Consider the following 25,690-nt stretch of genomic DNA (forward strand, 5'->3'; position numbering starts at 1 on the left):
GGAGCTCTCTAGCGCCTCCTGTGACGTCAAGAGTCTGACCCGGGCATTCTCCGTGTCTGTGAGCGAGCCTGAGGAGCCGCTCGCGGCGCGCGGGGTCGCTTCCTGATGAAGAAGTCTAATGACAAGCAGTCCCCGCCCAAGTTTATCGGTGGGTGCGCGCCCCCGCGCGGGGCGCTGGTTGCTATGGACGCTGCGGCGGCCGCTTGCGGGCGGGGTCTCAGGGGGGTGCCGCGCTGCGCAGTCACCTTGGGGGCCGGACGCGCAGGCCCACGCTGGTAACCTGGGGCGGCACCATGAAGGCCCTTAAGAAGGAATCTCGTGTCAAAATTCCAACCAGCAAGTTCTTGGAGGCCGCAGAGAGCGTCAAAGGTTGGCGCTGGAGGCCTTGGGTGCTCAGGAAAACCCGACAGGGATGCTTGGGCTGGGGTTAGGACACTACAAATTCGAGGGAGGGTCACTGAGACCATGGTGTACAGAACACAGATGAAGGAAGGAGGGAGACACAGCGCTCCGGACTTCGGTGGTGGTGATATGGCAAATGAGGGACTAACAGAGACTTCAGGGGTCAGTGGGACGTGGACAGCCTTGGACAGGAGGAGTAAGACTCCTCCAAGTCAAATTATATCTTAGGGTGGGGCAGGGGACAGGCTTCCTGGTTTGGGTGAGATGCCGAAGAACCAGGGAGCACTTGATGAGGTTCTTGGGAATTGAGGCAGGGGTCACCTAAATAGTCATGCCGGGGGAAAATCCACCAGTAAAAACGACAGCAAAAACCCTAACTCTACTGGTTTCAAAGTGCCATTTATTTCCTACCACTCGGCCTTTCCAGACTCATGACAGACATCCAGGCTAACATGGGCTAGCACCATGAATGTTTCTATTACTGTTTGCAACCTATTCCCTTTTTAAAAATTTCCTCCTGGGAATGGAATCCAGTGGCCCTGTGTGTGCTAAGCAACTCTCTGGTACTGAGCTATCCCTCGCCCTGGTTTCATTTACTGAGGTCTGTCATGTGTGGACGCTGTGTGACTCCAGTCCTTCAGAAACACATTCAAGTGAAGACCCAGAGGAATACCAAAAGGCTTATAAATGCAGATATGGATGCCTATAGGAATTCAGGACCCTCGGAGCTTTTTTGAGTTAGACCTTGGCTGGTAGACTTGGAGGAAAGGGTTTTCTGAGGTAGATGGCTTGTATGGCAGATTAAAGGAAAAGACACCTAAAAAAAGGAAGGTTTTGCTTCTCTGGGTTTGGAGAGCAGTGTGAATTCATGGATCAATGAACACAGGAACCAGAGGACTCCATGCAGGTGGGCAGGGGCCAGACCATAAAAGGACTTCCCATGCAAAGTCAGAAAGTCTTGTTGTGTGACCTTGTAGGCCCTGAGGGGACCCAGCTTCCTAGGCCTGGTGCAGCAAACTGTGAAGAGGGGGGCAATCCAAGAGTCAGTAAGAGTCCCCTGGGAGGCCCAGAGAACTAAAAAGACCCTAGTGGGCTTTTTTTTTTTTTTTTGATTTGTCTTTCTTTTATGTTTCTTCCTAGTATAAAAAGCCAGTGCTGTTTCGTGACATACTTTTAATAGTTAAGAGAGGAGGAGAGAGAGGGGGGAAAAAATCGCTTCCCTTTCCCAAGGGCAGCCAAGGGCTCTCCCAGCCACTGCCTCCTGCTCACCTACTTTCAGACTGGCCTTAATCAGATTTGAACTTTCTGCTGTAAACAGATCAAGGAAGGATTTTTTTTTCATCGTGTATTTGTTTTTAATAAGGGAGGGATTCGATCTGTTAAATAGTCTTTGAGTTAAGAACATGTGCCACAGTGAGGAGAGGAAAAAGAAACAGTGTTTAACAGGCAAGGTCCCTTTCTCTTGAACTTTCTCAGAAGCCTCCAGTGTCGCACGCCTGCCCGCCCAGTGTGTCCAGTCCACAAGTGTGACCTTGGAGTGTGTGTACTGTGTGTCTCTGGGGTCTCTTGATTCGTGAGCGGAAAGGCAAGCAAACGTGACTGGGGACCTGTTTAGAAACCTGAACTACCTACCAAGTCCCGTGGCTCTCCTTGGCCTGGTTGCTAAGCTACCAGAAGCACCAGGTGCCCCTTCTAACTACAAAGACAGCTCTGCTCTGGGAGGGACAGGTCCTGGCTTGGTTCCCTCAGCTCAACCCTGAAGTCAGCTTCCCAAAAGCTTTCAGCAACACTGAGGAAGAATGACATTTGTGCAAGAAGTAGAAAAGAAAAATCAGGTCCCTTCTTTCTGACGCCCTCAGCAACTCCTCTTGCCTTAGCAGAGGTATTGCCCAACTGTCCTATTCAAAGACGCTTGTGTCTGACCCCTGTCAGGGCAGAGAACTGGCAGCTGTCCGGCTGACCAACAGCCCCGCTCAGCTTGGGTTTCCAGAATGAACTCATGGGCCTCAGATTTAGCGGTGAAGCATCTCTACCCTGTGTGGTTCTCCAGAATACCAGAACTGCCACCAGCCTGCGGACTGGTCCCTCCTACCTAGTCTGCCTCCAGTCTGTCTGTCTCTCTGTCATTGGATGGATCATTCTGGCATGTCACTGTCAGCATGCCACTGTCCTGTACCAGGGGTCAGACCCCTGATCTGAATGTCATTTAATATCCATGTAAAGTTCAGTTCATGCCAGTGAATAGTCACGGAGCACCTTTATCGTTGTTCGTTTGTTTTGGGATAAGGCCCCAAAGCCACCACGCTGTTGTCCCTCATCCCGATCAGCAGCCCTGCCCCCCCCCAGCAAGCTTTCTGTGTCATCCAGCCTTGTTCCCACCATGGCCTTTCCTGGAATACCGCCGTTTGCTGGACCTCTGCAAAGCGTTTGCACCCTTCCAGCTCTTCCGGGCCGGACAGCTGTCCCTCCAGCTGTTCCTTGAACCTTCTTTAGGGCCTTCAACTCTGCAACTAGCATAGTTGCTCTTTGAATGGCTAATCAGGCCTATTAGTGTGCTTTTCATTCACGTTTAAGATCACTGTGTGTTTCCTTCAAGAGGAACTGAATTAACGCCTTATATATTACCTCCTTTGTCCTTTGCAGCACATAGAAGGTGCTTGGTTAGCCACGCGTAGTAGCTCACACCTGTAAAAGCAGCCCTGAGAAAGCTGAGGCAGGAGAATTGCCATGACTGTGAGGCAAACCTTGGCTAAATAGTGAGTTCTAAGTCAACCTGGGCTAGAAGGAGTCCCTGTCTCAAAAGAAAACAGAACAACAAAAGTAGGTACTTGGTGGATACTCTCTGAGACGGACTTCACTTTAAAATGCATATATTAGTTTAGTGAATGTTTAGTTAACCAGAGCACGTGCCATCTCCCAACTGTGCAGAGTGGCAGCGTTTATTGTAAGGCACTCAAGATAGTTCAAACCTCAGACCAGAGCTTTCAAGGGCTGCATCAGCCTCAACCAATCAGGGTCTGTGTTGCTAGCTGAGCGTGGTGGGATTTTTGGCCCCAGGAGTCGTCAGCAGTGTTGAAGGTTTGTGTTTACAGTATCTACCAGTAATTCTATACCCATCAGCGAAAGGCATATTCCTAGGGAAGATGTAGCTTGACCACAGTGATGGATAGAAGAAACAAATGTCTTGGGAAGCATAAATAATATGGAAATGCTTCTGACAGCGGATCTTCAGCTGGCCGCAGTTCCCTCATGGGTTATCACCTGCTTTGATGTTTGTATAGAAGGGGAGAGAATTCAAAATCAGAGCCCAAGCCCATCGAGATGGGGGCCAATAATCTCAGCACTCAGGCAGCTGAGGCAGGAAGATGGCAAATTCCAGGCCAGCCTGGGCTTCAATAGGAAGATCCTGTCTCAGAAAGAAAGCTTGTGCAGGGTGGTGGCACACGACTTTCATCCCGGCAGAGGAAGGTGGGTCTCTGTTCTACAGAGCGAGTTCCAGGACAGCCAGGGCTCCACAGAGAAACCCTGTCTCCAGGGGAAAAGAAAAGAACAGAAAAGAAAAGAAAGCTAAATATCAAAACCCAAGGCAGCATCTCCCGGTGTGGTGGAAGATCAGACTGAAGTGGGTCAGACTGCTCAGCTCTGCGTGTGTCTGTGTGTGTGCACTTTGTGCAGAGAGACACCCTGAGCTACTTCGCCTGTGGAGGAGATGGACTTAGAGTTATGTTTGGAATTATTAAAAAAAAAACCTGCAATGCAGATATTTCCTTTAAAAACAAAACAAGCCAGTTTGATTGTGTAAACCAAAGCCCCTGCCTTGATGTGGTACTGGTACCGCAGATTAGAACACTTTGAGAGTCACTAGATAAAACTCAAATGTTGTTCTAAACTCCCGAAGCGCTGGATAAAACCAAAATGTTGTTCTAAACCTCCTGATGGCTGAGTTTAGGTTCTCCTTTGATATTTTTGTATAGATGTTTACATCAAACCCTTCTCAACCAGAGGGGAGGAAAAGATGAAATCACCAACAAGAGAAGCCAGGTGTACATCTGAAAGAGATAAGCCACCTCTCTGGAGGCAGACAGAACGCGTCCTGATCAGAGGGCCTCTGGCTGTCACTTAAGTGGCATAAACTCTGGTCCCTGCACTTTTGTGAAGTTGCATGGGCCACTGGTGGCATCTAGCATCTCAGGCTGAGTTAGACCCTTAAATAATCTTGTCCTCAATCTTGACCCCTAGGCTGTCTCTGGCCCTGCCTGCCTCTGTCCTCAGGATAGGCTGAAATCCGTTGTACCAGTGGCTGGACTCCTATTTCCTCCTGCCTTTCTTCTCCCATCCCCATCTCACTACCCCAGTGATCTCACAGTGCATGCTTTGAGTTCCAGGGGGTTCTCCCTCCTCTTTGGCCTCAAGGCCTCTTCACACAGTTCCTTCTGGAATTTTGTGGCTGTTGTTGGGCTTCTCTTCCTCCTTTGCTTTCAGTAGCTTTCTTTATCGAAGCTCCCACAGCCACCCCTGGGTTGGGGGCCCCTGCGTGCCAGACTAGTATCCCACATTTAGTCGACCTGGCCATTTTGTCCCCTGAATCTGTTTTCATCCCAAAACTGAAACTCTGTCTTCCCAGACCTCACCATGTAGCTCTGGTTGGCCTGGTCTCCCTATATAGAGCAGATTGAAACACAGAAATCCTCCTGCCTCAGCCTCCTAAGTGCTAGGATTAAAGGTTTCTTTCTTAAAAAAAAAAGATTTACTTTATGTATGAGTGTTTTGCTTAATGTATATATGTCAACCGCATGTATACCTGGTGCACATGATGGTCAGAAGGGGGCATCAGACCCCCTGGGATTGGTGTTACAAATGGCTTTGAATTGGCATGCAGGTGTTAGTCATCGGAACCTGGGTCCTCTTCAAGAAAAACACGCGCCAGATAGCAGGTCTTACAACACTGGTCAAAACTGTCATGGTGGCAGAGGCAGGTGGATTTCTGTTAAGTTCAAGGCCATCCTAGTCTATAAAGCAAATTTCAGGCCAACCAGGATGACACCGCGAGACTCTTGTCTCAAAAAGAGAAAAGGAAGCCCAATGCCAAGCTGCTGCATGTGGTGGCATGCACCTGCAATCTCAGTTCTTGAAAGAGAGAGTTAGTAGGACCATCAAGGTTATCCTGGGCTACATGGTGAATTTGAGGGAAGCCAGGGTTATATGAAACCTTATCTCAAAAAAATCAAAATTAACAGGACAGTGGTGTCGCATGCCTTTAATTCTAGCACTCAGGAGGCAGAGGCAGGCAGATCTCTGTGAGTTTGAGGCCAGCCTGGTCTACAGAGGGAGTCCAGGACAGCCAGAGCTATACAGAGAAGCCCTGTCTCAAAATAAATAAATAATAAAATAAAATAAAGGTAAAATTAAAAAGGGCCAAGCCCATTGGTGCCCAGTATAAGTCTAGCACTTCGAAACAGGTGGATCTCTATGAGCTCAAGGCTAGCCTTGAACTTGTGGTGTGAGGAATTGAACCTCACTAACCTGCACATACTTGCTAGGCAAACACTCTACCACTGAGCTGCATCCTGAGTATATTTCTGTATGAATATATGCAGAGAGCTCTTGGCACATATCTCTTTGCTTCTCTCCAGATAAGAAGCGGACAAAGACAGCTGAACAGCCCACTCCCCCCATTCAGGAAGAGCCTGAGCCTGTCAGCAATGTCTTACAAGGAGATGACATTCTTGCCTTGGCCATTAAGAAGGAAGACTTGAAGAAGGTAAGGTGGAAGGCCAGGGATCCCTTAGAACATCCAGCCACTGTCATGATCCATCCCTCCACTGGCTTCCTGATCCCAAGGAGTCACCAATCCCATGAAAGAAAAAAAAAGCCATCAGATACAATTTATTTTACTTTAGTAGCTGAAGGAACTTACAGGAAGTTAGGTTTTCAAATTTTGAGAGTCTAGTAGAACCACAAAATAGCTAGGTACCTTGTGGCAAGTGCCATCACACCCATTCCGCAGACGGGCAAGTAAGTTCTAGCAGCGTAGTTAGAAATGAGCACAAGGCTACTGATCTCCAGCCTTTCCTCTTACCTGGCAGTCACCCTTACATAGTCTGCCTGGACATTTTCCCTGCTCCAGGTGGCTCCTAAATCTCAGGTCTGTCACAGGCATTTCCAGGTCAAGAAGTATGGATGGAGCTGGGGAAGCAGAGTAATCAGTCTCAGGAATTCTACCAAGAATTGGTGTGTGTGTGTGTGTGTGTGTGTGTGTGTGTGTGTGTGTGTGTGTGTGAGAATGTATGTTTCTCCTCCTCTTCCCAGGTTGCATTTTCCTCAGCTTTGTTTCTTTTTTAGCAACACATCCCTCGGTTTGTGGAAACAGAAGGGAAGCCTGTCATTACGCAGAAATTTATCATCCGTAAGCTCAAACCGAAGGATTCTGGCCGGAAGGTCTACCACTTGGTAGCACACCCTGCTCACCCCGATGTTGCCACAAAGCCCCTGGACTACTCTGGTATGGCTTCTCTGGGCCTTGTATTCCCGGGTGGGTGTTGAAAGCCCACTCTCTGAGACACAGTCGCTCTGTGGGTAGTTCACAGCCTCTGTTTCTCTGTTCCTCTTTCCTCCCCAGGTCCGGGCGACAATTACTTAAGCAGTGACCAGATCCTGCCTCATCAGATCTTGGGGAGTCTTCAGGACTTTAAAAGAATCGCAGTTGCTCGAGGGAACACCCAGGTTTGTTCCTACAGAGCTGTGTGATCAAGAGAATTTGGCAAAGCCATTCGCTCCCCCGCAGAGTCAAAAGGGCGTTTGTGGAGATGGGGTACACTGGTCAGGTTTGAGTGATAGAGGTCAGCTTCTGGGCCTAGATGATAAGGTATCCTTTGGGAAGTAGTTGGAAGTTACAGAAGCCAGTTGCCCATCGAAGCCACCCCTGGCTGAAGTGGGGGTTTACTGAAAGGAATTGAGAACTTGCCTTGTAGGAACCTGGGTCTGGGTAAACTGAACCTCACAAGGTAGCTAGCAGCTCTGGGCCCAGCTCCTCATTTCCCGTTTCTGGGGAACGGATTGCGGGAGGGAGATGTCCCCCACTGTCCGCTGTGCTACCTTCCTATCACAGAGCGCTCCTCTAGCTCAGATCCTTCACTTCTATTGGCTGTGGGTAGTAGGGGCCCAGCTCAGTGACCCTGGAGGAAGTCATCAGTGGTGAAGAAGAGCTACCCTAAAGGATGCTGTCCTTTCTGGGCAGAGGACACTGTCAGCATCCCCCAGGTCCCTGGTTTGTTTTCTGTCCCTTGCCACCCTATGGTCCTGAAGAGGAGGGATTCTTAGAGCAGGGCAAAAGCCAGAACTCCCTCCCCTCCTTGTACGTTCCAGCTGGCTAAGCTGATCCACATCCAGCCCTGTTTGATGACCCTCATCTCAGCTAAGGAAGAGCCGAAGCCAAAGGCCCCAAAGGAAGAGAAGAGACCTCCATGGGCTCCACCTCTTCAGCACAACTTCCTAAAGAACTGGCGACGGCACATTGCCTTGTGGAAGAAGCAACAGCAAGTCCTTAGTGGTGAGCTAAGCTGACAGGGACCTGCCAGGCCTTCATCTGGTGCCGGGGCTCTACTGTGTCTTCTTCCCCACCCTTCTGCAACCTGGACTCACACCGACTAGCATTTGTGCCATCACTGTTGAGCGCTTTGGGTTCTCAGGCCTCAGTGAGTCCTGAAATGAGCCCGAAAGTGGACCACCCGGTTCATAGCGCCAGAACCTGTGCGGTCTGTCTGGGTGCAGCCATAGCACCATAGCCTGTGCATTCTGTCTGGGTGCAGCGGTCACATTCTTCCTTCTTCCTCTTTAAGAGCATCTGAAGAAGCCCACGAGTGAGCTGCTGATGCATGCTGGGGAGAGCTACAGAAGGATTCAGGAGGAGAGGGAGCTCATTGACCGTGCACTTCCAACCCAGCATGACGGAAAAGTGAGGGCACTGTCCCAAGTACAGAGAGAGGGAAAGAGGAAGGGGCGGAGAGGGAGGATAGGAGAGAGGGGAAGAGGGAGGGGGAGAGAGGGAAGAGAGGGAGGGGGAGAGAGGAGAAGAGGGAGGAGGGAGAGGGAGAGAGGGAGGGGAAGGAAGGAAAGGAGAGAGAGGTGGGGAGAAAGGGAAGAGAGAAGAGAGGGAAGAGAGGGAGGGGAGAAGAGAGGGAGGGGAGGAGAGAGGAAGGGGGAGAGAGGGGAAGAGGGAGGGGAAGAGAAGGAGGAGAGAGGGAGGAGGGAGAGGGAGAGAGGGAGGGGAGGAGAGAGGGAGAGAGGGAGGGGAGGAGAGAGGAAGAGAGGGAGAGAGGGGCATGGGAGGAGAGAGGGAGAGAAGGAGGGGAGGAGAGAGACAGAATGCACATAGGAACTGGTGCCAACTTGTCTCCAGTTACACGGCTGGGGAGAAAACAGCCTGTCCATTACCAAGCATTGTTAAGCCCTTGGGATCTTTGTTGTGTTATATTTCATATTTTGGGGCTGAATAATTTAGCCTGTGGTGGTCCCTGGTGGTCAGTTTATCATAAGAGCCTTAATGTTTGTCTCCTAAAGGTTTTTAATATATATGTAGTCTAACCAAGGACAAAGCACTATTTGGTACATCAGTGAGTGCCTGGGCTAGGATCAGCTCGCCCCATCTCCTGGTACCTTGAAAACAAGAAAGTTGTTAAATGCCCACTCTTCTGCCATTGGGTCCCAGTGGATGCCCCCCACCAGCCTCTGACTGAGGTACAGAGGTGACCTCACTACTCTGCCCTTCCTTGTCAGGGTTTCAAGGCAGCCAATTGGTTCTGGAGTCCATTGGAGTACCTGGGAGATGAGGTGACCGGTCTTCTCATGACGAAAACAAAAACCCAGCGTGGCCTGGAGGAACCCATCACACACATCAGGAAGCCCCACTCCATCCAAGTGGAGACCGGTGAGGAACAGGGCCCCAACCCATGAACTTTTCGTGCCTGGTGCGGGAGGCAAGGCAGTATATGGTGGTGGTCAGCATGACTCTGGCCCAAATCCTGGTTCACTTGGCTTTGAGCAAGTCCCAGACTCTACCTGGGATCCAGTTCTGACCTTGGTGAAACTGATAGATGTGATAAAGGAGGCAGGGTAGTTAGGGTCCTGGGCATAGAGCTTTCACCAGCCTCATGCAACTATTGCATCCCTGGAATGTGATTAGTCTGCATAGAAATAACCCGTCAGTGTAGACCGGTTTGAAAACAAACAAAAAACCCCCAGTATTTTAGTAGTCATTTCTATATCTATTGCAATAGTAGTCTTCATATATGGAGTTAACTAAACTGTGTTAAAATGAATCACACTTAGAGTTTGGTGAGATTTACCTTTTCATCATGCACATAGAAATTTTGAAGTGACACACACACACACACACACACACACACACACATGCTTGCATTCGTGGTTTGTATGTAGCATACTTCCATGGGGTAGCCATGTTTTAGAGCCTGCCAGCCTGCACAGATTCACACCCCAGCTTTCTGAATTTGTATGAGGTGTTTGGCTCCCATTGTCCTTGATCGTCTATCATAAGCACTGTGAGGGGGTTCAAAGAGACATTATACGTGTTAAGGGTTTCTGGTTTCTTGCTAAGACTCAACAGAAAGTAGTTGCGATTGTTACTGCAAGCCAAAGATTTGTCTATTCGGCAGCTTATTTTGTGGGATTCCTGTATAGGGTTGCTAAGGACATAGAGGACCAGAGAACTGAAGCAGAGTTGCCTCCACAGAAGCTCTATTTACCCCCAGTCCTTCTCAGGAGTGCTCTTGAGATGGGTGTTCTCAGGACCCCTGGGCAAAGGGTAGGAAGCAGGCATGGTGGCAGCTTGTGCTGACGGTCTTCCATCTCTCCGCTAGGATTACCAGCGCAGAAGGATGCTTGGTACCGTTACACCTGGGACCGGAGTCTGTTTCTGGTCTACCGACGCAAGGAGCTACAGAGCATCATGGCAGAACTGGATTTTAGCCAGCAGGTTTCTAATGCCTTCATACCCTGTCCTGAGGTGCTTCAGCTGATAACTGCCAGGCAGCTCACGCTGCCTCTCTCTGCTCCTCTTAGGATATCGATGGCCTGGAGGTGGTGGGCCGTGGGAAGCCCTTCTCATCTGTCACAGTGGAAGTGGAAGAGCATTCACCGCGTGAAAAGAGCCTGAGGAGTTCCTCCGAAGACACCGTGTTCCTGTGAGTTTGAGCCCTGGGGGGAGAGGCGGCTGGAGAGCATGCTTGCCCTGACATCCACCAGTGTTAGAGGGCAGATTTCCTTCCTGAAATCAGAGTGACCTCATCCCAGCCCTGCCAGTAGCTGCCTCCCTTCCTCTAAGCCATTCCAGCATGTCTGCCAGCTGTCTGCTGCTGTCTTCTCCTTCCCCACAGCTGGATCTTAGTGGGGAATGACCATATATTACCACGCTTCTAAAATGTCCTCACCCACAGAGCCCTCCACAGCTATTAACAGGGAATGGCCCTAGAGAGAGACTTGCAGAGACCCTGCAAGGCTGACTGAGAGTCTAGATTTCCTGACAACCATGTCCATAGTTCCAAGTGGCGTGAGGGCTCAGCCTCGGGAAAAGAAATAATGGGTTTTTCTTACAGAGACTCACTGACCAACTTCTCTGACATGGCCCCCTTGCCGATTCTTGGCCCTTCCCTGCTGTTCTGTGGGAAGCCAGCTTGCTGGATCAGAGGCAGTAACCCAAAGGACAAGGTGAACTGCCTTTTCAGCTTCATGCACTTGCAGGAAGGGCCTCCCTGATGGATCAGGCCCCAAGGTGACCGTGACAGTCACAAGGAGTCCACACGGTTTCTGATATGTGCTTTATCTGATTGCACATTCTGCATGCCTGAAAATGGTAATAGCAGCACTAACTGAAACAAAAATGAGATCACAAGGCTAGAAAGGCTTGTGCACACCTTAAATCTCAGCACTCAGGAGGCAGAGGCAGGCGGATCTCTGTGAGTTTGAGGCCACACTGGTCTACAGAGCTAATTTTGGGACAGCCAAAGCTATACAAAGAAATCCTGTTGGGGTAGAGGGGAGACAGAGTGCATGTGTATCATTGATAATACCTGGATTCTACCTAGTCCTCAAGCAGGCAAATAAACTCTTTTACATAGATAGGACTAGATGGAGGTTTTAGGATAATAATTAATATTAATAATATAGTTTTATATATGTATGTGTGTATGATATGTATGCAGGCTTGAATACATGTGCATGTCCAAATATATGTGAGCACATGTGTGGGTGCAGTGCACATCCCTTGTGTGAACATACGTGTATAGGCCTGAGGCTGACATAGAGTGTCTTCCTCTCTTGCTTTCCACCTGTGTACTGAGGCAGGGGCTTTCAGTGAACCTAGAGCTAATGATTGGGTGAGGCTGGCTAGCCAGCTTGCTCTGGGGATTATGTCATTGCCTCCTGTGTGCTGGGATCACAGGCAGGCTGTCACACTCAACCTGGCTTCTGGAGATCCAATCTCCAGTCTTTGGACCTGCAAACTAACCTCTGAGTCACCTCCCCAAGATCAGTTCTAGAACATTCTTCAAATGCTAAGGAGCAGAAACGAATTCCAGGTGTAAAAGTATTTCTCTTCTTAGTATTAGTGATAACCACAGAGGCTTATTACCAGTGTAGGAGTTGACAGCACTCAGGGTGACCAAGCCCAGGGGACCAGTGTGAACCCTGGACTTTCAGAGGAGTCAGAGGAAACAGGGATGAATTGGTCACTGTAGGGCATGACCTCAATATGTGTATGTATATGTATGTACAAGACGGTGCTTGTACCCACTCCCTCCCACAGAAAAACATTGGAATTGCTGTCCGCCTGACATTTGAGACCCTTGAAGGGGAGAAAACATCTTCAGAACTGACTGTGGTCAATAACGGCACTGTGGCCATTTGGTATGACTGGCGACGGCGGCCCCATACGGATTTTTTCCAAGACCTAAAGAGAAACAGGACACAGAGATTTTACTTTAACAACCGGGAAGGTACCCCGAAGCTACCCTCCTCACCAGCTCCCCATTTGCCTCAATGACTGTGATATTCGATACTCGGTGTTCAGTTAGTACCTACCAGTCTGACCCCTCCTTCTGCCTTGACCCTCCCATTTCTCTAAGTGTGTGTTCTGCCATTCACGTCTGTTGAGCAAACAAGACCTGGGGCCAGGATGACCAACTGTCCCCTGACTGACTGGAGCTTCCCCGCTATAACAGTGCCACACGTCCTCGGGGGATGGCTGGTGACCAGGTGTGGGCGGGCTGGACTGCAGTGTGTTTTCTCCACACAGACCGATGGCTCAGTTGGCTCCTCCACCACAGCCTCTGCCTCTGTCTCCCTCAGGTGTGATTCTGCCCGGGGAAACCAAACACTTTACCTTCTTCTTCAAGTCTCTGAATGCTGGCATCTTCAGGGAATCTTGGGAATTTGGGACTCACCCTACCCTCCTGGGAGGTGCTGTCCTTCAGGTCACTCTCCATGCTATCTCGCTGACCCAGGACCTTTTTATGGAGGAGAGGAAGTTGCTGGAGGTAAGAGGCTTAGAACCTCAGCCACGGGGACAGTACGTGGGTACCTCAGGGGTGCCTCCAGGGATCTTTATTTGTCCTATTCTGGGAGGTGATCTTTTTCACCACGTGACAGATAACTCCTCTTGCTTAGGAAATCATACCCTGGCCTTTATGAGGTAGAGGATGGGAGGGCAGGCTTGGGCAGGACAAGTGACCCTGCCTTGCAGACCTGAGTTAGAAGGGAACAAGATGAAACCCTAAGATCCAGACTTCATAGACGTACGTACGGAGTCCCGAGCTTTCCCACTGGGGCTGTGAGGTCCGGGTAGATACGGGAGATTTTTCTTCACTGCTGCCTGCTACTGTTCAGTGGAGTGGGGCTGCACTGACAAGACTTCCAACCCTGAGACGATGATTTAAAAAATCAGCTCCGGTCCCCTTCTCCATTATCAGCCTCCCTGGAGGGTGCAAGGTGAGAGCTGGGGGCTGTTTGTCCCTGTTGGGTCTCAGTGCGGCTTCCTTGTGCTGTGCTTCGCGGGATTCTGTGGAAAGCCGGGCTTTTATGCCGTGCCCTCCCTACACACAGCTGCCTGCTTCAGGCTGGGACTTGGTTCGTGCCAATCAGATTGTAACCTTGATAAAGGCCAAGTTCACTGTATTTGCTGACTTTAGGACCTGTGTATGGAGAGATGCCCTTCTGCTGGGTTTCTATGACACTCACTGTGTGGCCAGGCCGGAGCAACGTTCACTCTCATTCTCACTGGTGCCCTGACTGTGCACTCTGTCTCTCCCCCTTCTTCCAGTGGGGGTACTGGAGGGTCCAAACCCTCTGCAGGAGTGGCTCTCCTCTAGGATTGGTCTCTGCTGGATGCCTTTTACCTTTGTGAGGTGAACACAGATATTTGGAGAGACCTGGAGATTTTTGAGTCTTGAAATAATAATAATAGTGTAAACCAGAAGGACTGATGTCCAGGCAGAGACTCAGACTTGACTCTAGAGTGTTCTGACTTTCTCCTTGAGGATACATGGGCAGTGGAGAGCCTAGGCTGCCATCGTGTGCCATCATCTTTCCTTCCCCAGAGTAAGCTGGCTGCCCACGAGGCTGTCACCATCGCACAGAGCGTGCTGCAGGAGTTACTGAGGGGCATCTCCACTCCAGAGCGTGCGCCATCCCCCGTGGATGCCTACCTCACCGAAGAAGACTTGTTCCACTATAGGAACCCTCGGGTATGGGTTGGCCCTGTGCGCTCTGGGTGACTGTCATCGTAAACCCTTCCACGTGCCGAGTATCTTCCCCAAGTAACTCACTTCTTCGCGGCACTCCTAAGAGATAACAAATGCAACGTAAATATGGGAAATGGTGGCCCAGAGATGTTAAGGAGTGTACCCCAAAATAGTTCACAAGTGGGTGGATGCTTGGTAAGACCAGAACAGCATATAAATCTTCCTTTAAACCTCGCCTGTCTTGGAAGGCCCAAACGCGCATGCATGTGTGTGTGTGTGTCCCTCTTCTTGGCTGCAGCTGCATTACCAGCATCAGGTGATCCAGGACCTGCATGAGCTGTGGCAGCAGTACTCCAGCCTGCCCCTGAAGACTGAGGAGGCTGGGGTAGGTCAGGAAGATCCCCTCAGGTCCAGAGTGCAGCCTGCTCCGATGCCGTTAGTGTTTATGGAGAAGACCCAGGGAGACCCCCATCACCTGGTGAGCAGCAGGAGCCCGGTAATGGAGGCCCCTCAGCTGCTCTCGAGGCAGGGGATGGATAGCCTCAGAGAACACCGAGAGCTCTTCCTCTCTCAGAAGACTGGCACCAAGAGTTTTCCACGGAAGAGCATCATGGAGGAGATTCTTGTGGAGGAGAGCCCTGACATGGAGCCTACCAGGAGCCCCTGGGAGCTGGAAAGCCTTCCATTGCCCAAGTGGAACCTCTGCCTGGAGGACTTCAGAAAGGTGCCCACAAGGCTCCGAGGGGTTGGTGGAGAATGTCCCTGAGTATGTTGCTCCTTTCTGGAACCAGCTGGGGAGGCTCCAGCAACCTCCCTTGCCCTATGGGCATATAGATGAAACCTGAGACCCATAAAAAACAGTCTTTTGAGTCAAAACTTTGTTTTTTTTTTTTAAAGAAGAAGCTTCTGTAAAAGCCTTAAAGACTGAAGTTTGTGGGAACAGACTTTTGCGGGAGGTGTCAGGCTCCCATGTGGAAGCATCTTCCATAGTTTCTAGTTTGGGGGCGCTGTTCTGTGTAACCAGGCCCATTGCTAGAGAACACAGGGACCCTTGGAGTTCTGGTCCAGAATGGTTGCCCATGGTGTCCATGACCCTAACCAGGCAGTGATGACCTTCCCTGAGGAGACCCAGAGAGAGGATGGCCTCATCCGGCTCAACAAGGCAGCTGTGGAGCTATGCCAGGAGCAGAAGCCATTGCAGTCTGACCTCCTGCACCAGATGTGGTGGGTATCCTCGAGGGGACCACCCCAGGTGGACCACTTCCCAGGTCTCCTTCCCTAGGGCCTGGGAAGGTAGTTCCAGAATCCAGGAGGCTAGGTTTCCCTTGAGCACCGATGCTAAGAAATGCAGCAAGCATCTCATCCTCTGGAACCTGCCACAGCAGCCCCACGGCTGCCTGCTGCTTCTCTGGGGAGCAGTCTCAGCAGAACAAAGAGTTTGCCCCCCCCTTCCCCTTTCCTTGTTCCTTCTCAATGAGCAGAAGAATGGGGGAGGGGCAGAAGACACTTGAAGAGAGAGGGGGCCTCACAAGCTTCACTCTGTTGCCAACCAGCCATTGCCTGGTTAGACTTACGTGGCTGGGTTTCAGTAGGACACAGTCCCGGGAACTTCATACCGGGAATCGTGTGCAAGGCCCAGCCCTTCCTGTGGAGCCTAAGTCTAGCCATCGCTCCAAGCTGGAATTTAGACTCTGAAGCAAGACTGAGTTCATCTGGGCTTCTTAACACTAGTCCTAGACCTAATTAATCTCTTGTTTGCTGCCACAGGGAAGCCAAATTCCAACGTGAACACTCGCAGAGTGTCAGGGAGGGTTGGCTGCTTGGTTACGTGGCATTTTCCTGGTAGTTTCCCTTGTCAGAGTCCTTAAAGGGAGGCAGCCGAGCCTCTGAAGGCTCAAGGGCAGGTGAAGCCCTTCCTTCAAGCTTTCCTTCAAGGTGTCTTTTCCTCTAGTTTGCAGCTGTGGCGAGATGCGATTGACAGCCTGGTAAGCCAGTCGCTATGGCTAAGGGCTCTTTTGGGCCTGCCTGAGAAGGAGACGGTTTATTTGGATGTCCCAGAAGAGCAAGGTCAGACATTGTAAGGTCTCACCTCTGTGTGGTCTTCCTCAGTCCTCTGCCCTGAAGGCAGTAGTGCCTTGGCTGTTTATCCCCTTATGGTAGGTATGTGATTGAGTCCATAGACGTGGGGCTCATTCATCTTCTTATCTGTTGTCAGGATTTGAGGCTCACGTCAGTGGAGCCCCTTGTTTACCACGTTGAATCACTGGGAGTTTAAATATATTGGAGCTGGGATTGAACTGTCTCTTGCCCTTGTCACACAGCCTCGGTCCATAAGGTCACGTGGAGGGCTCAAGGAAGCCCCCCCCACCCTTAGCCCTCAGCCTACTGAGCCTGTTTTCCAGCTCACCTTGGCATAAAAGCCTGTGGTGTAGGCCAGGCCATAGGGAGCCTTCGGTATGTCTCCCACTTTCTCCCTCTTAGGTCATAAGTCCCCTCCAGTCATAGAAGCGAAGGTGGTAGTCAGTAAAGTGGGGAAGGAGGAGCGGAAAGGGGCTGCCCAGGAGAAGAAGGTACCAGGTATCAGAGACAAAGAGGAAAAGAAGGGGGCCAAGACGCCAGGGAAAGAGGTATGTGCAGGTGTGATCTGCGCCCTGGATGGGATGGTGGGGAGAACTCTCGGAGTCACTCCAGGAGAGCCTCTGGAGAGAACAGCCCTCCCTCAGAAGCTGTCGAGGCTAGGGGGTCTCCATTTCTTCATGCAGGAGCGCCTGAACAGCAAGAAACAGAAGACAAAGGATGACAAGAAAGTGGTGAAGTCTACAAGCCGGGACAGGCTCTCCTCAGAAGATCCGACCACGGACAGCACAGTCCCTTCCCAGGAGCCCATAGACCCCCTGGTCATGGAGAAATATACCCAGAGGTTGCACGCTGAGGTGAAGGGAAGAGGGGACCGCACACCTCCCAGCCCTCACACCTGCATCTTTCATTCCGTTTATTCCACTGAGGAGCACTTGCCTTTAAACCCCCCCCCACACACACACACAAATACCAGAGAGAAATGAAGGCTGGCCAAGGAAGGTTGCCTTAGGCAGAGGAAGCAACTGGTGTGGAAGAGGGGTGTGCCAGCAGAGTGGTTAGGAAGCAAAGCTGCAGACAGGGCCCGTGGGCCTTGGAGTTTCTCTGAGTGACCCCAGAAGTCATGCAGAATTCCTCACTGGGCTTGATATGACAGGATTTAGGGTGCTTCTAGCCGTTCTTTGGAAAATAGACTCTCAGGAACACAACAGGAAAGAGGCCCTTCCCTTTTCAGAACTGCTTCTGCCTCCCCACAGGTCCACCCTGGCAGGCGCATTTCCTGGGAGAACACCATGTAGGATTGCCTTAGTCCTCTTTCTGTTGTTATAGGAAAAGTTGATTTGGTTTCATGGCTCTGCAGGCCAGAAAGTCCCGGAGTAGGGCACGAGGCTTGGGGGTGGGGGGAAACAAGGGAGAGAGAGGACACTCATGCTGCTTCAACTCATGACCCAAAGCAGAAGGGCAACTGGCCTTGTGTGGAAGGCACACAAAAGGAGGAGCTAGGACTCGCGGTGGTGAAGATATTAATTGCTCTGCGAGGGTGGGCTCCTCACGACTCAGTGACCTCTTAAAGGTCCCCAGATTTCTCAGCGCTCACACGGGAAGGGAAGGGGACTTTAAGGGGAGCTCTAGAGGGGGCAATGTACATTGGAAGGACATGTGTGTGTCTGCTGAGAAGACTTCATCAGGATCTGGTCTTCAGCAGCAGGCCCTCAGAGTCGCCCCCAGGCCACCTTGGTCTTTTGTTCCTGTGGTTTTTTTCTGAGGCGTGGGGAGGTCTACGAAACCACGCTCACTAGGTCATCGTATCTAACAGGGATACTTCGTCTCTCACAGATAAAGCATTGTGAACCTGGGTCCACATTCCTGTACATTGTGGGACCACCCCAGGGTCTCATTTGACCAGCAGTTCTGTTTGCTGCTGCCTGTGACATCGCTGAGTTTTCTGATGACTGATGGGGTCTAGAAAGTATTTATAGGGCGCTGGTGACCCGGGGTATAATCCCTTCTTTGACTCTGTGGCACTATAAGAGTCAGTTTTCTTAGGCTGTGTGGTCCAGCTGCAGTAGAAGGCTCAAACTCGGTTTTGGAAGCTTCAGTGTGTAGATCTATGATCTTACAGGAAGCAGAGTTGACTTCTGAAAAACCAACACAGAATTGGGTCTGAGCCCAGGCCCACTCCAGATCTAAAAAGCAATTACACGCAGCAATTCACTGTACAACTTTGGCATTCCTCTCCGTATTTTCTCTTTTTGCAAGGCTGATACATTGGTGCCTTCCGCAGAGTGAGTGAGCCCTTCGCTTCTGATGTCTGTCCCGTTCTTTCAGGTCTATGGACTGTTGGATACCCTGATTACTGACATGATGGTCCTGGCGGATGAGCTCAGCCCCCTAAAGAGTGTGGAAGAGCCTTTGCGTTTTTGCAGCTGACTCTTGGGCCCAGGCTGCCTCCTGGGAAAAGGGTTAGAAAAAGTCAATAAAGAATCTTTAGGTTCCTACCATTTCCGTTGTGCCTCTGGGCATGCTGGATCTCAACTGTGTCAGGTGATGTCTGCATCCCACCTGCCCGCCCACACGTGGTTCTCGGAGCCACCCACACGTAGGAAGGCCATGTGCAAAATGACAAGCCAGAGAACAAGGGGATAGCAGGGCCAGGAATGAAGTCAGGTGACAGGGCAGATTGCCTTGCCTTTGGAGCAGTCCCCGCCTCAGGCCCACACTTTCAGGGTCATGTTTCCTGGAGTCAACTCAAGTGGCACAGCAGCATGACCGAGTGAGAAACCAGGAGGAGAAGCAGAACCAATGGGATCTGGCTTCCTGAGGTCTGCTACTTCAGCTCTCCTCGTCCCCCGTCCCGCCCCAGGGTGGTACCTGCCAAGCTTTTTAAACCCCGGCGGAACTGGGGCTCGAGCCCAGACCCACCCCAGTTCTGAAGAAAAACAAACAAAAGTACAACTATTTGCGATAATCCAAGAAAGTCTCACAAGTACTGTTTTCCTCTCCCGGTCGGTCCTCTTTAGCACCCTTGTCCTAAGCCAGAGGTTAGGATTTGGGCTCTAGTCTGCTTTATCCCTTCCTCCAGCCAACACATCGGGCCCGGAGCCATTTTTCTGCTCTGGTGAAAAAAATGTAGTCTCAGTGGGACACCGAAGGTTTTAAATTCAAAATCAGCCCGAGCTAAATAATGACTCTGAGGCCAGCCTGGGCTACACACCTGGAGACAAGGTCTCAAGGAAAACAACAAAACAGCTTTAGGAATTCCCACTCCTTCCTGGAGCGAAGGAATGTGGGACTGTGAATTAGGTGAAGGGTAGCAGCTGGACAGAGAGGCAGGGCCTGCTCGGGTCATCCTGGGGTTTCTGTTGTAACAACTACAAAAAACAAACAAACAAAAGAAACCTTGTGGGCTGAGGGTCCCCAGGAACAGCAGAGGATCAACCTTGGGCACTGCAAAATCCTGTGGGATTCATACCTCACGAACCTTCAGCACTCTCCAGGTGAGATGTGGAGGAAGGCGGTTCAGAGGCGGTAGGGCCGTCCCAGAGTCGGTAGGGCCCTCCCAGAGTCGGAGAGGCCAGGCGAAGCCAGCTGGGAACAGGAAAAGACAAACCCCGGGGGGTGTTCTGCTTTCTGCTTTACTGTCCTCCTGGCTAGGAGGGGTTAAGGGCGTGGTAGGGGTATTGGAGTTGCCTCCACTCCCACCCCTTCCCCCCCTTCTAGCTCAGGAGGTGGTGGAAAGGCCAGCTCACTGCAGGGTGGGAGTGGGTCAGCTCCAGGTCTGTACCCCTGAGGTCACCGGCAGACACACAGGCCGGCCTCCTTCCCCTCCTCCCCCCCCCCCCACCTCGCCCCCAGGCACCGCCCGGCAGACAGCAGGAAGGGGTTAAACACGCCCGCCCGTCATCCTGTGTCCTGTTACTGCTGAGGCAGACCTGCCTGGCCAGCTGAACAACTTTCCTCCGGAGAGTGCTGGCCGGCAGGAGTCGGAGCGGCGGCCGCCCGGGAGGCTGAGCTGCTACCTGCTGGGGGACTCTGCTGTCCTTCAGAGGGCCCTGTGCCTCTGGTCGAGGGTGGGGCTCCCGAGACCAGGGTCTATGGTGGATGGCTCTGGAGCTGCTCCTGAGGCTGTACCATCCCCCACAAGTCAGAGGTTCACTGCAGAGCCTGCTGGGGCTGGGGTGAGGGAGCCACACTGGAGGTAAGCTCCCTCCCGCGCCGCGGTGGTGCCCTGCATGAGGGCGGGGGCTAGAGTGGGCTCAGGATTTAGTCTCTCTCCCTGGCTCGAAAAAAGGCAAGGCAGGGCAGTGGAGGAGGACCTGGAGGCTTCTTACCTGCAACCCTTCCTACCTTCCTGGTCCCTCCAGGAAGAGACATAGGGCCATCCGAAGGTTCTCAGTGTCGTTCCCCTCAGATCCTGGCATATCTCTGTATTTGCACCTCTAACCTTACGGTGGCCCCTTAGTCCACTCCAGTGCGCCCCTGGACACAGCCAACTCAGGTCTGATGAAGCCAGACAGCCTAAGGTTAGCTACCATCCAGTCCCACATCCCTCTAGCAGCAAGAAGGACACTGCCACTCCCCCATTGCTCACTCTGGGCTTGATGGGGACAGAAGATGGGGAGGGGTGCTGGCTGGTGGGGGTGCACACATACTTTGGCAAATTCGTGCGTGATTGGTTCTTTCTATCTCTCTGAACCTCCACCCTGGGGATGCCATCTGCTTCCTCATTGCTGACTTTTAGGAATTTCTCCATCCCCCACCCTGGCACCCTTCTGGACTTGTGTCCTGAGAAGTCCCTCCACTCCAATTCCTCCTTGAGTATCTGTGTGGAGGAGGGAGTCTATACTCTACGCCCCCACCCCCAGACCAACCTATGCCCTCTCTCTATTAGTACCCTCCTGCCTTCTTTCCATCTCTGAAGTGGCCACCCCAGGTCCTGGCTTCTCAACGTCCTTCCCTCCACCTGGCAGGGTCTGGCTCAAGGTCACTGCAGTAATTCCATACTCGCTGCCCCGGGGCTGCCGCTGCCGCACCGTCTTATCGGCAGCTGGGTTTGTATTTCACTCCCTTTTATTCCTGGGCATATTGTGTTCGATAAAACCTTCTGCTTGTAACACCACTGGCAGGGCTCCCAGCCGCTCCTCCCGCCTTCCTTTCCTCTCAGCTTGTCTTCCTTTCCTCTCAGCTTCAGCTTCAGGCCTGCTCCGGGACCTTACCCTGCCCCTCTTGCTCCTTACTGTGTCCCTACTATGTTAAACTCCTTAAGAGTAGAGGAGCAGCTGGGGTGGAGGTTCAGGCATCTCCTTTTGTTTCCGGTTCCTTTCCCAGGCTCCAGCAAAAGTGTGTAAGCAATGTCCACCTTGTTCCTAGGAGAAAAATCCAGGTTTGGCCATGGTGCCTACATAGAGGGTCCCTTCCCATGAAGGCTGGTTGTACCCACCCTGGCAAAGTGAGAAGGCCTGGGAAGCCAGGCCCAGGTAGGGCTCTGGTAGAGTCAGGAGGTCTGACCTGACTGGTTCTGCCAATTCCAGCAGCCAGCAGGGAGGAGCAAGTACACCAGGGCGGGCTTCGCACACAATTATTTCCCATCTTGACTCTGCCACTGCCAGCCTGCCCTCCCACTGGGGAGGTGAACACAGGTCTGAGTCACTAGCGAGGGGGAGGGCAGGAGTTAAACAAGTTGTGGCTGTGGCCATTCTCACAGAAGGCCAGCTGGACAGAGAGACACAAGGTAGGCAGCCCCATGGGCCAGGCGGTCCAGTTTCCACAGACTCCCATCCCTCGGCCCAAGACTGGGACCCGCGGGTACTCTGAACTGAGATGTTCATTCCCTTGCGGTACTGGAAGGACAAACTTCCTGTACACAACCTTCACTCCTACCCTTCAGGAGGCTGGGACAGCTGGCCCGCCCGCCCGAGGGCGATCTCGGGAGGGGAGATCTCTGTGGTAGTAGGGGGCATTCATGGAGAACGTGGGGGTTCTGTCTGTGTGTGTGTGTGTCTTGTGTGCACATGTATTCGTGTGTAAAACTATATTAGTGCCCTGATGATGGCAGGAGGCTCCTACTTTGGGTCTCTGACAAGGCCTTGGGGGACTCTTTTATGCCTCCTGCGGCTGTGGGGAGACATGTGGCTGATTGTCCCTTTGAGTCTGCCTCTGTTGGGCTATCAGGTCTTCCTTCTGCGTGCCTAAGGCCTTGGTAGTTTGCTTGGATTGTCCCTGCCTTCAGGGAACTTCCATTCTGGCTGAAAAGGTAGTTCTGAGACAAGTAATTAGATTAAATTCATTAGCGAACTAGGCGACACTGACAATAAGTATTGAATTAGTCTCAAGGAGACTTGGGTATTGTCAGTCTTACCCCTGCCACCTACTTGCCCTTTACCGTCTGTAGGCGGGTCACCGCAGCACTCCTGTGTGTCTGTGAGAGGCCAGGGGGTGTGTGCCCTGAGTACTCACAAATTCCCCACTTTGCTGGTTGCTTCCCTCTCCTCACTCTTCCCTTTGCGTCTTGTCTCTAGCTCAGCTCCACCTCCACTATTTTCCTTGCTTGTGCCTCCTTTACCTCTGTGCATGCCCACGCTGGGCTGTGATCGTACCCTTTCACTGGGCCGTGGGTATTCTACAAGCATATCGCGGGGCTTGGGGAGAGACCCTCAGGAAATAGGTGTTGCGTGAATTAAATTACAGAAAATGGCCATATGAGAAAAAAGAATGAAGGGCTAAGCTGGAAAGGTTGGAGGAGACAAGCATGATCTGGGTGAGGCAGGAGAGTGACATTCCTGGTGGTCACTGGGTGATCCTTGAAGCCACACATTCAGGTGTGACTAGATATAGGGATTTCAACATCTTGGTCTGGTGGTCGTATAGATGAGAATACCAAACAAACAGGGGCCATTGAATACTGAATACGATAAGAAAGATAAAAGGTGTTGGCCAAAAGCTTTTGCTGGCAGCAGGGACAGTCTGGCCAAGCCATACCTGATGAGGAAATGAACAGTGAGGGAGCCACTGATCCTGAGTCCCAGGTCCTCTTTTTCCCAGCCCCATGTGGAACCCAAGGACACAGCCGCCCTGCTGAAAGCAAGGCGGCCCATCCTTCGAGACCGTGACCTCAAGACGGTGGCCCTCAGCCCTCTACCTCCGGCGGGGGCGGGGGCTGCCCACCTCCAAGTCCCCGACCATGACAACCTCTGCGCTCCGCCGCCAGGTGAAGAACATTGTCCACAACTACTCTGAGGCTGAGGTCAAGGTGCGTGAGGCCACCAGCAATGACCCCTGGGGCCCACCCAGTTCCCTCATGTCAGAGATTGCTGACCTGACCTTCAACACAGTGGCCTTTGCTGAGGTCATGGGCATGCTGTGGCGGAGGCTCAATGACAGCGGTAAGAACTGGCGACATGTATACAAGGCTTTGACACTGCTGGACTACCTGCTCAAGACGGGCTCGGAGCGTGTGGCCCACCAATGCCGCGAGAACCTCTACACCATCCAGACACTCAAGGACTTCCAGTACATTGACCGTGACGGCAAGGACCAAGGCGTCAACGTTCGGGAGAAGGTCAAGCAGGTGATGGCCCTGCTCAAGGATGAGGAGCGCCTGCGGCAAGAGCGAACCCACGCTCTCAAGACCAAAGAGAGAATGGCCCTGGAAGGCATGGGCATTGGCAGCGGGCAGCTGGGCTTTAGCCGAAGATCTCGGGGCTCCCCCTCCTCCTACACCTGTGAGTAGACCCTAACAGTGTGACTGGGGAGGGTGGGTAGCCTCTGGCTCTGCAGTCAGGAACAATAAATGATAGATGGTTCCTACCTCAGAAAGGAAGTTGGGAGGACCCATCCAGATAAAGAACGTAAAGTGAAAAGCACAATGCCTGCACATAGTAGGCGCTTAGTAATTCAGATGAAATAATGACATCATCAATTGCTTGCCCTTGTTATTAGTCAGCTGTTGAGAGGGTGGTATGGAGGTCGAAATGCAGGCTCTGGACTTGCTTTGTTTTGGTTTGGTTTGGTTTTTCGAGACAAGGTTTCTCTGTAGCTTTGAAGCCTGTCCTGGAACTAGCTCTTGTAGACCAGGTTCACCTTGAACTCTCCGAGATCCTCCTGCCCCTGCCTCCCAAGTGCTGGGATTAAAGACCTGCGCCACCATGCCACCACCGCCCGGCTAAGGCTCTGGACTTGCATACCATTCATTCTGTTCCTTCCAAGCTGCGTGGCTTGGGCAACCGGCTCTCTGTAGAGCAGAGGTCCACTTACCTCCCTCTATTGTTTGATCTGAGAACTGAAGGAGACAAGGCCAAGAATGCCCTTGACTCTTTTACTCTGACACCTGATGTTCTGTAAACCCCCACCACTCAAGAATACTGTCCTTGAAAACAAGGGTGGCTGATGACGAAACATCCTTTCTGATGGCTTGCCTCAGTGGTGGAGGCCTTTGTGACCCGGGGAATACCAGAATGGTCCTCCTCCATAAAGCCCATGATGGCCTACTTGGGCTCCGAGGCTGTGATTTTCTTTGATTGGCAGATCCCTTCCTCCTAATCCCTGTGGCCCCAAGCAGGCTAGGGTCCTATTGGAAGAGTTCAAGAGCTGAAGTCAGGAACCTGCATTAAGTTCTGACTTAGGATCATGGCCAGGCACCCCCTGCACTGTCTACTCCTTGCCAGGGGTCCTGGCATCTGCCTTAGCAATGCAGTGGAAAATCCATAATGGGTGTCCAGGTTACTGCCTCGCTCACTGGTGCCTGAATAGCCAGTCCGGGCAGGCAGAGGAGTGTGGGGCCCGTGGGCACTGGTGTGCTCACGGAAGCCACACTTGTTGCAGCTGCGGCCTCGTCCCCGCGCTATGCCTCAGACCTGGAGCAGGCACGGCCCCAGACGTCTGGAGAAGAAGAGCTGCAGCTGCAGCTGGCCTTGGCCATGAGCCGTGAGGAGGCTGAAAAGGTGAGACCTGGGTCTGTACAGGGTGCCTGTGGAGGAAGGAAAGAGGCTCGGTACTCCCTAGCCTCCGCTTGGGCTCTCCATCCTGAACCTGGAGACCCGCACTAGCTCCCAAGGCAGCACAGGGCACGTCAATGTGCCTGATCTGTCCCAGTCACAGACTCCAACTTTTGGTGGTTCTCAGGCAGGGCCCAGAAGAAGTGGTGTGTAGTTGGGGGTCTGTGGTGTACCTTAGGGGCCTGCTTCTCTCTTTGTGCTTAGGGAGAGGTGTGTGCTGACATGTTCTGAGAAAACACGGGGACTATTGCTCCCTCGCATCAACTGCCCTTCCTCCGATACCTCCACATCTTTGCCATGACTTCTATGGATCGACCAGGCTGGAAACATTCATGCCTCTTCCATGGGGTGGGCTAGAGAGGCTCTCAGGGTACCTAGAAGAAAAAGATAGGTGAGCCCCAAGTCTGCACAGGGTGGCTGTAGAGGAAGGAAGAAATTTGGCGCTCACTAGCCTCCACTTGGGAGGCT

At 52.0% G+C, this 25,690-nt stretch overlaps 2 protein-coding genes and 1 long non-coding RNA gene across 14 annotated transcripts in view; 2 read left to right on the forward strand and 1 right to left on the reverse strand.

Moving 5' to 3' along the window:
* Positions 1 to 18,730, forward strand: Mycbpap (MYCBP associated protein). Of its 4 annotated transcripts, none has more exons than XM_048446935.2 (20): positions 247 to 369; positions 6,036 to 6,163; positions 6,745 to 6,904; positions 7,022 to 7,125; positions 7,768 to 7,951; positions 8,241 to 8,356; positions 9,178 to 9,328; positions 10,278 to 10,393; positions 10,480 to 10,601; positions 11,013 to 11,124; positions 12,221 to 12,410; positions 12,763 to 12,950; positions 14,010 to 14,156; positions 14,452 to 14,631; positions 14,728 to 14,877; positions 15,256 to 15,377; positions 16,105 to 16,220; positions 16,635 to 16,780; positions 16,916 to 17,086; positions 18,558 to 18,730. In XM_048446935.2, the coding sequence occupies exons 1-20, from the start codon at positions 294 to 296 to the stop codon at positions 18,657 to 18,659; spliced, it is 2,781 nt and encodes a 926-aa protein (XP_048302892.2). In that variant the 5' UTR covers positions 247 to 293; the 3' UTR covers positions 18,660 to 18,730. The 4 variants fall into 4 exon arrangements, with proteins under 4 accessions (XP_048302891.2, XP_048302892.2, XP_048302893.2 ...); XM_048446936.2 differs by having other exon boundaries at positions 14,731 to 14,877; XM_048446934.3 differs by lacking the exon at positions 247 to 369 and adding an exon at positions 1 to 148 and having other exon boundaries at positions 14,452 to 14,877.
* LOC146893251 (uncharacterized) lies at positions 11,988 to 21,758 on the reverse strand. Of its 7 annotated transcripts, XR_015003762.2 has the most exons (9): positions 21,670 to 21,758; positions 21,446 to 21,595; positions 20,561 to 20,729; positions 19,702 to 19,817; positions 14,118 to 14,252; positions 13,651 to 13,808; positions 13,217 to 13,332; positions 12,797 to 12,920; positions 11,988 to 12,364 (listed from the first exon to the last, which is right to left on the reverse strand). It is a non-coding gene; the product is annotated as an uncharacterized LOC146893251 (long non-coding RNA). The 7 variants fall into 7 exon arrangements; XR_015003767.2 differs by lacking the exons at positions 21,446 to 21,595; positions 21,670 to 21,758 and having other exon boundaries at positions 12,614 to 12,920; positions 20,561 to 21,426; XR_015003763.2 differs by lacking the exons at positions 21,446 to 21,595; positions 21,670 to 21,758 and having other exon boundaries at positions 13,213 to 13,332; positions 20,561 to 21,420.
* Positions 20,287 to 25,690, forward strand: part of Epn3 (epsin 3) — a 10,147-nt gene continuing 4,743 nt past the window's right edge. For 2 of the 3 annotated variants that reach the window (XM_048446930.3, XM_048446932.3), the window contains exons 1-3: positions 20,287 to 20,427; positions 23,271 to 23,950; positions 25,050 to 25,168. In XM_048446930.3, the coding sequence (XP_048302887.2) occupies positions 23,410 to 23,950; positions 25,050 to 25,168 (660 nt within the window). In that variant the 5' untranslated portion in view covers positions 20,287 to 20,427; positions 23,271 to 23,409. Of the gene's footprint in view, positions 20,428 to 21,823; positions 21,961 to 23,270; positions 23,951 to 25,049; positions 25,169 to 25,690 lie in introns of those variants that run through there. The other variant, XM_048446931.3, reaches the window with a different exon arrangement.

This window comes from Myodes glareolus, chromosome 9 (assembly GCF_982192425.1).
Source record: "Myodes glareolus chromosome 9, mMyoGla1.1, whole genome shotgun sequence".
In the NCBI taxonomy this organism is placed as follows: domain Eukaryota; kingdom Metazoa; phylum Chordata; class Mammalia; order Rodentia; family Cricetidae; genus Myodes; species Myodes glareolus.

Bases quoted from the DNA above. Each gene is read 5' to 3' on its own strand.
- Mycbpap (XM_048446933.2), top strand. From the start codon at position 294: ATGAAGGCCCTTAAGAAGGAATCTCGTGTCAAAATTCCAACCAGCAAG. The intron at 10,394-10,479 runs GTTTCTAATGCC...TGCTCCTCTTAG, and splicing joins AACTGGATTTTAGCCAGCAG to GATATCGATGGCCTGGAGGT. The intron at 15,378-16,104 runs GTGGGTATCCTC...CTTTTCCTCTAG, and splicing joins GACCTCCTGCACCAGATGTG to TTTGCAGCTGTGGCGAGATG.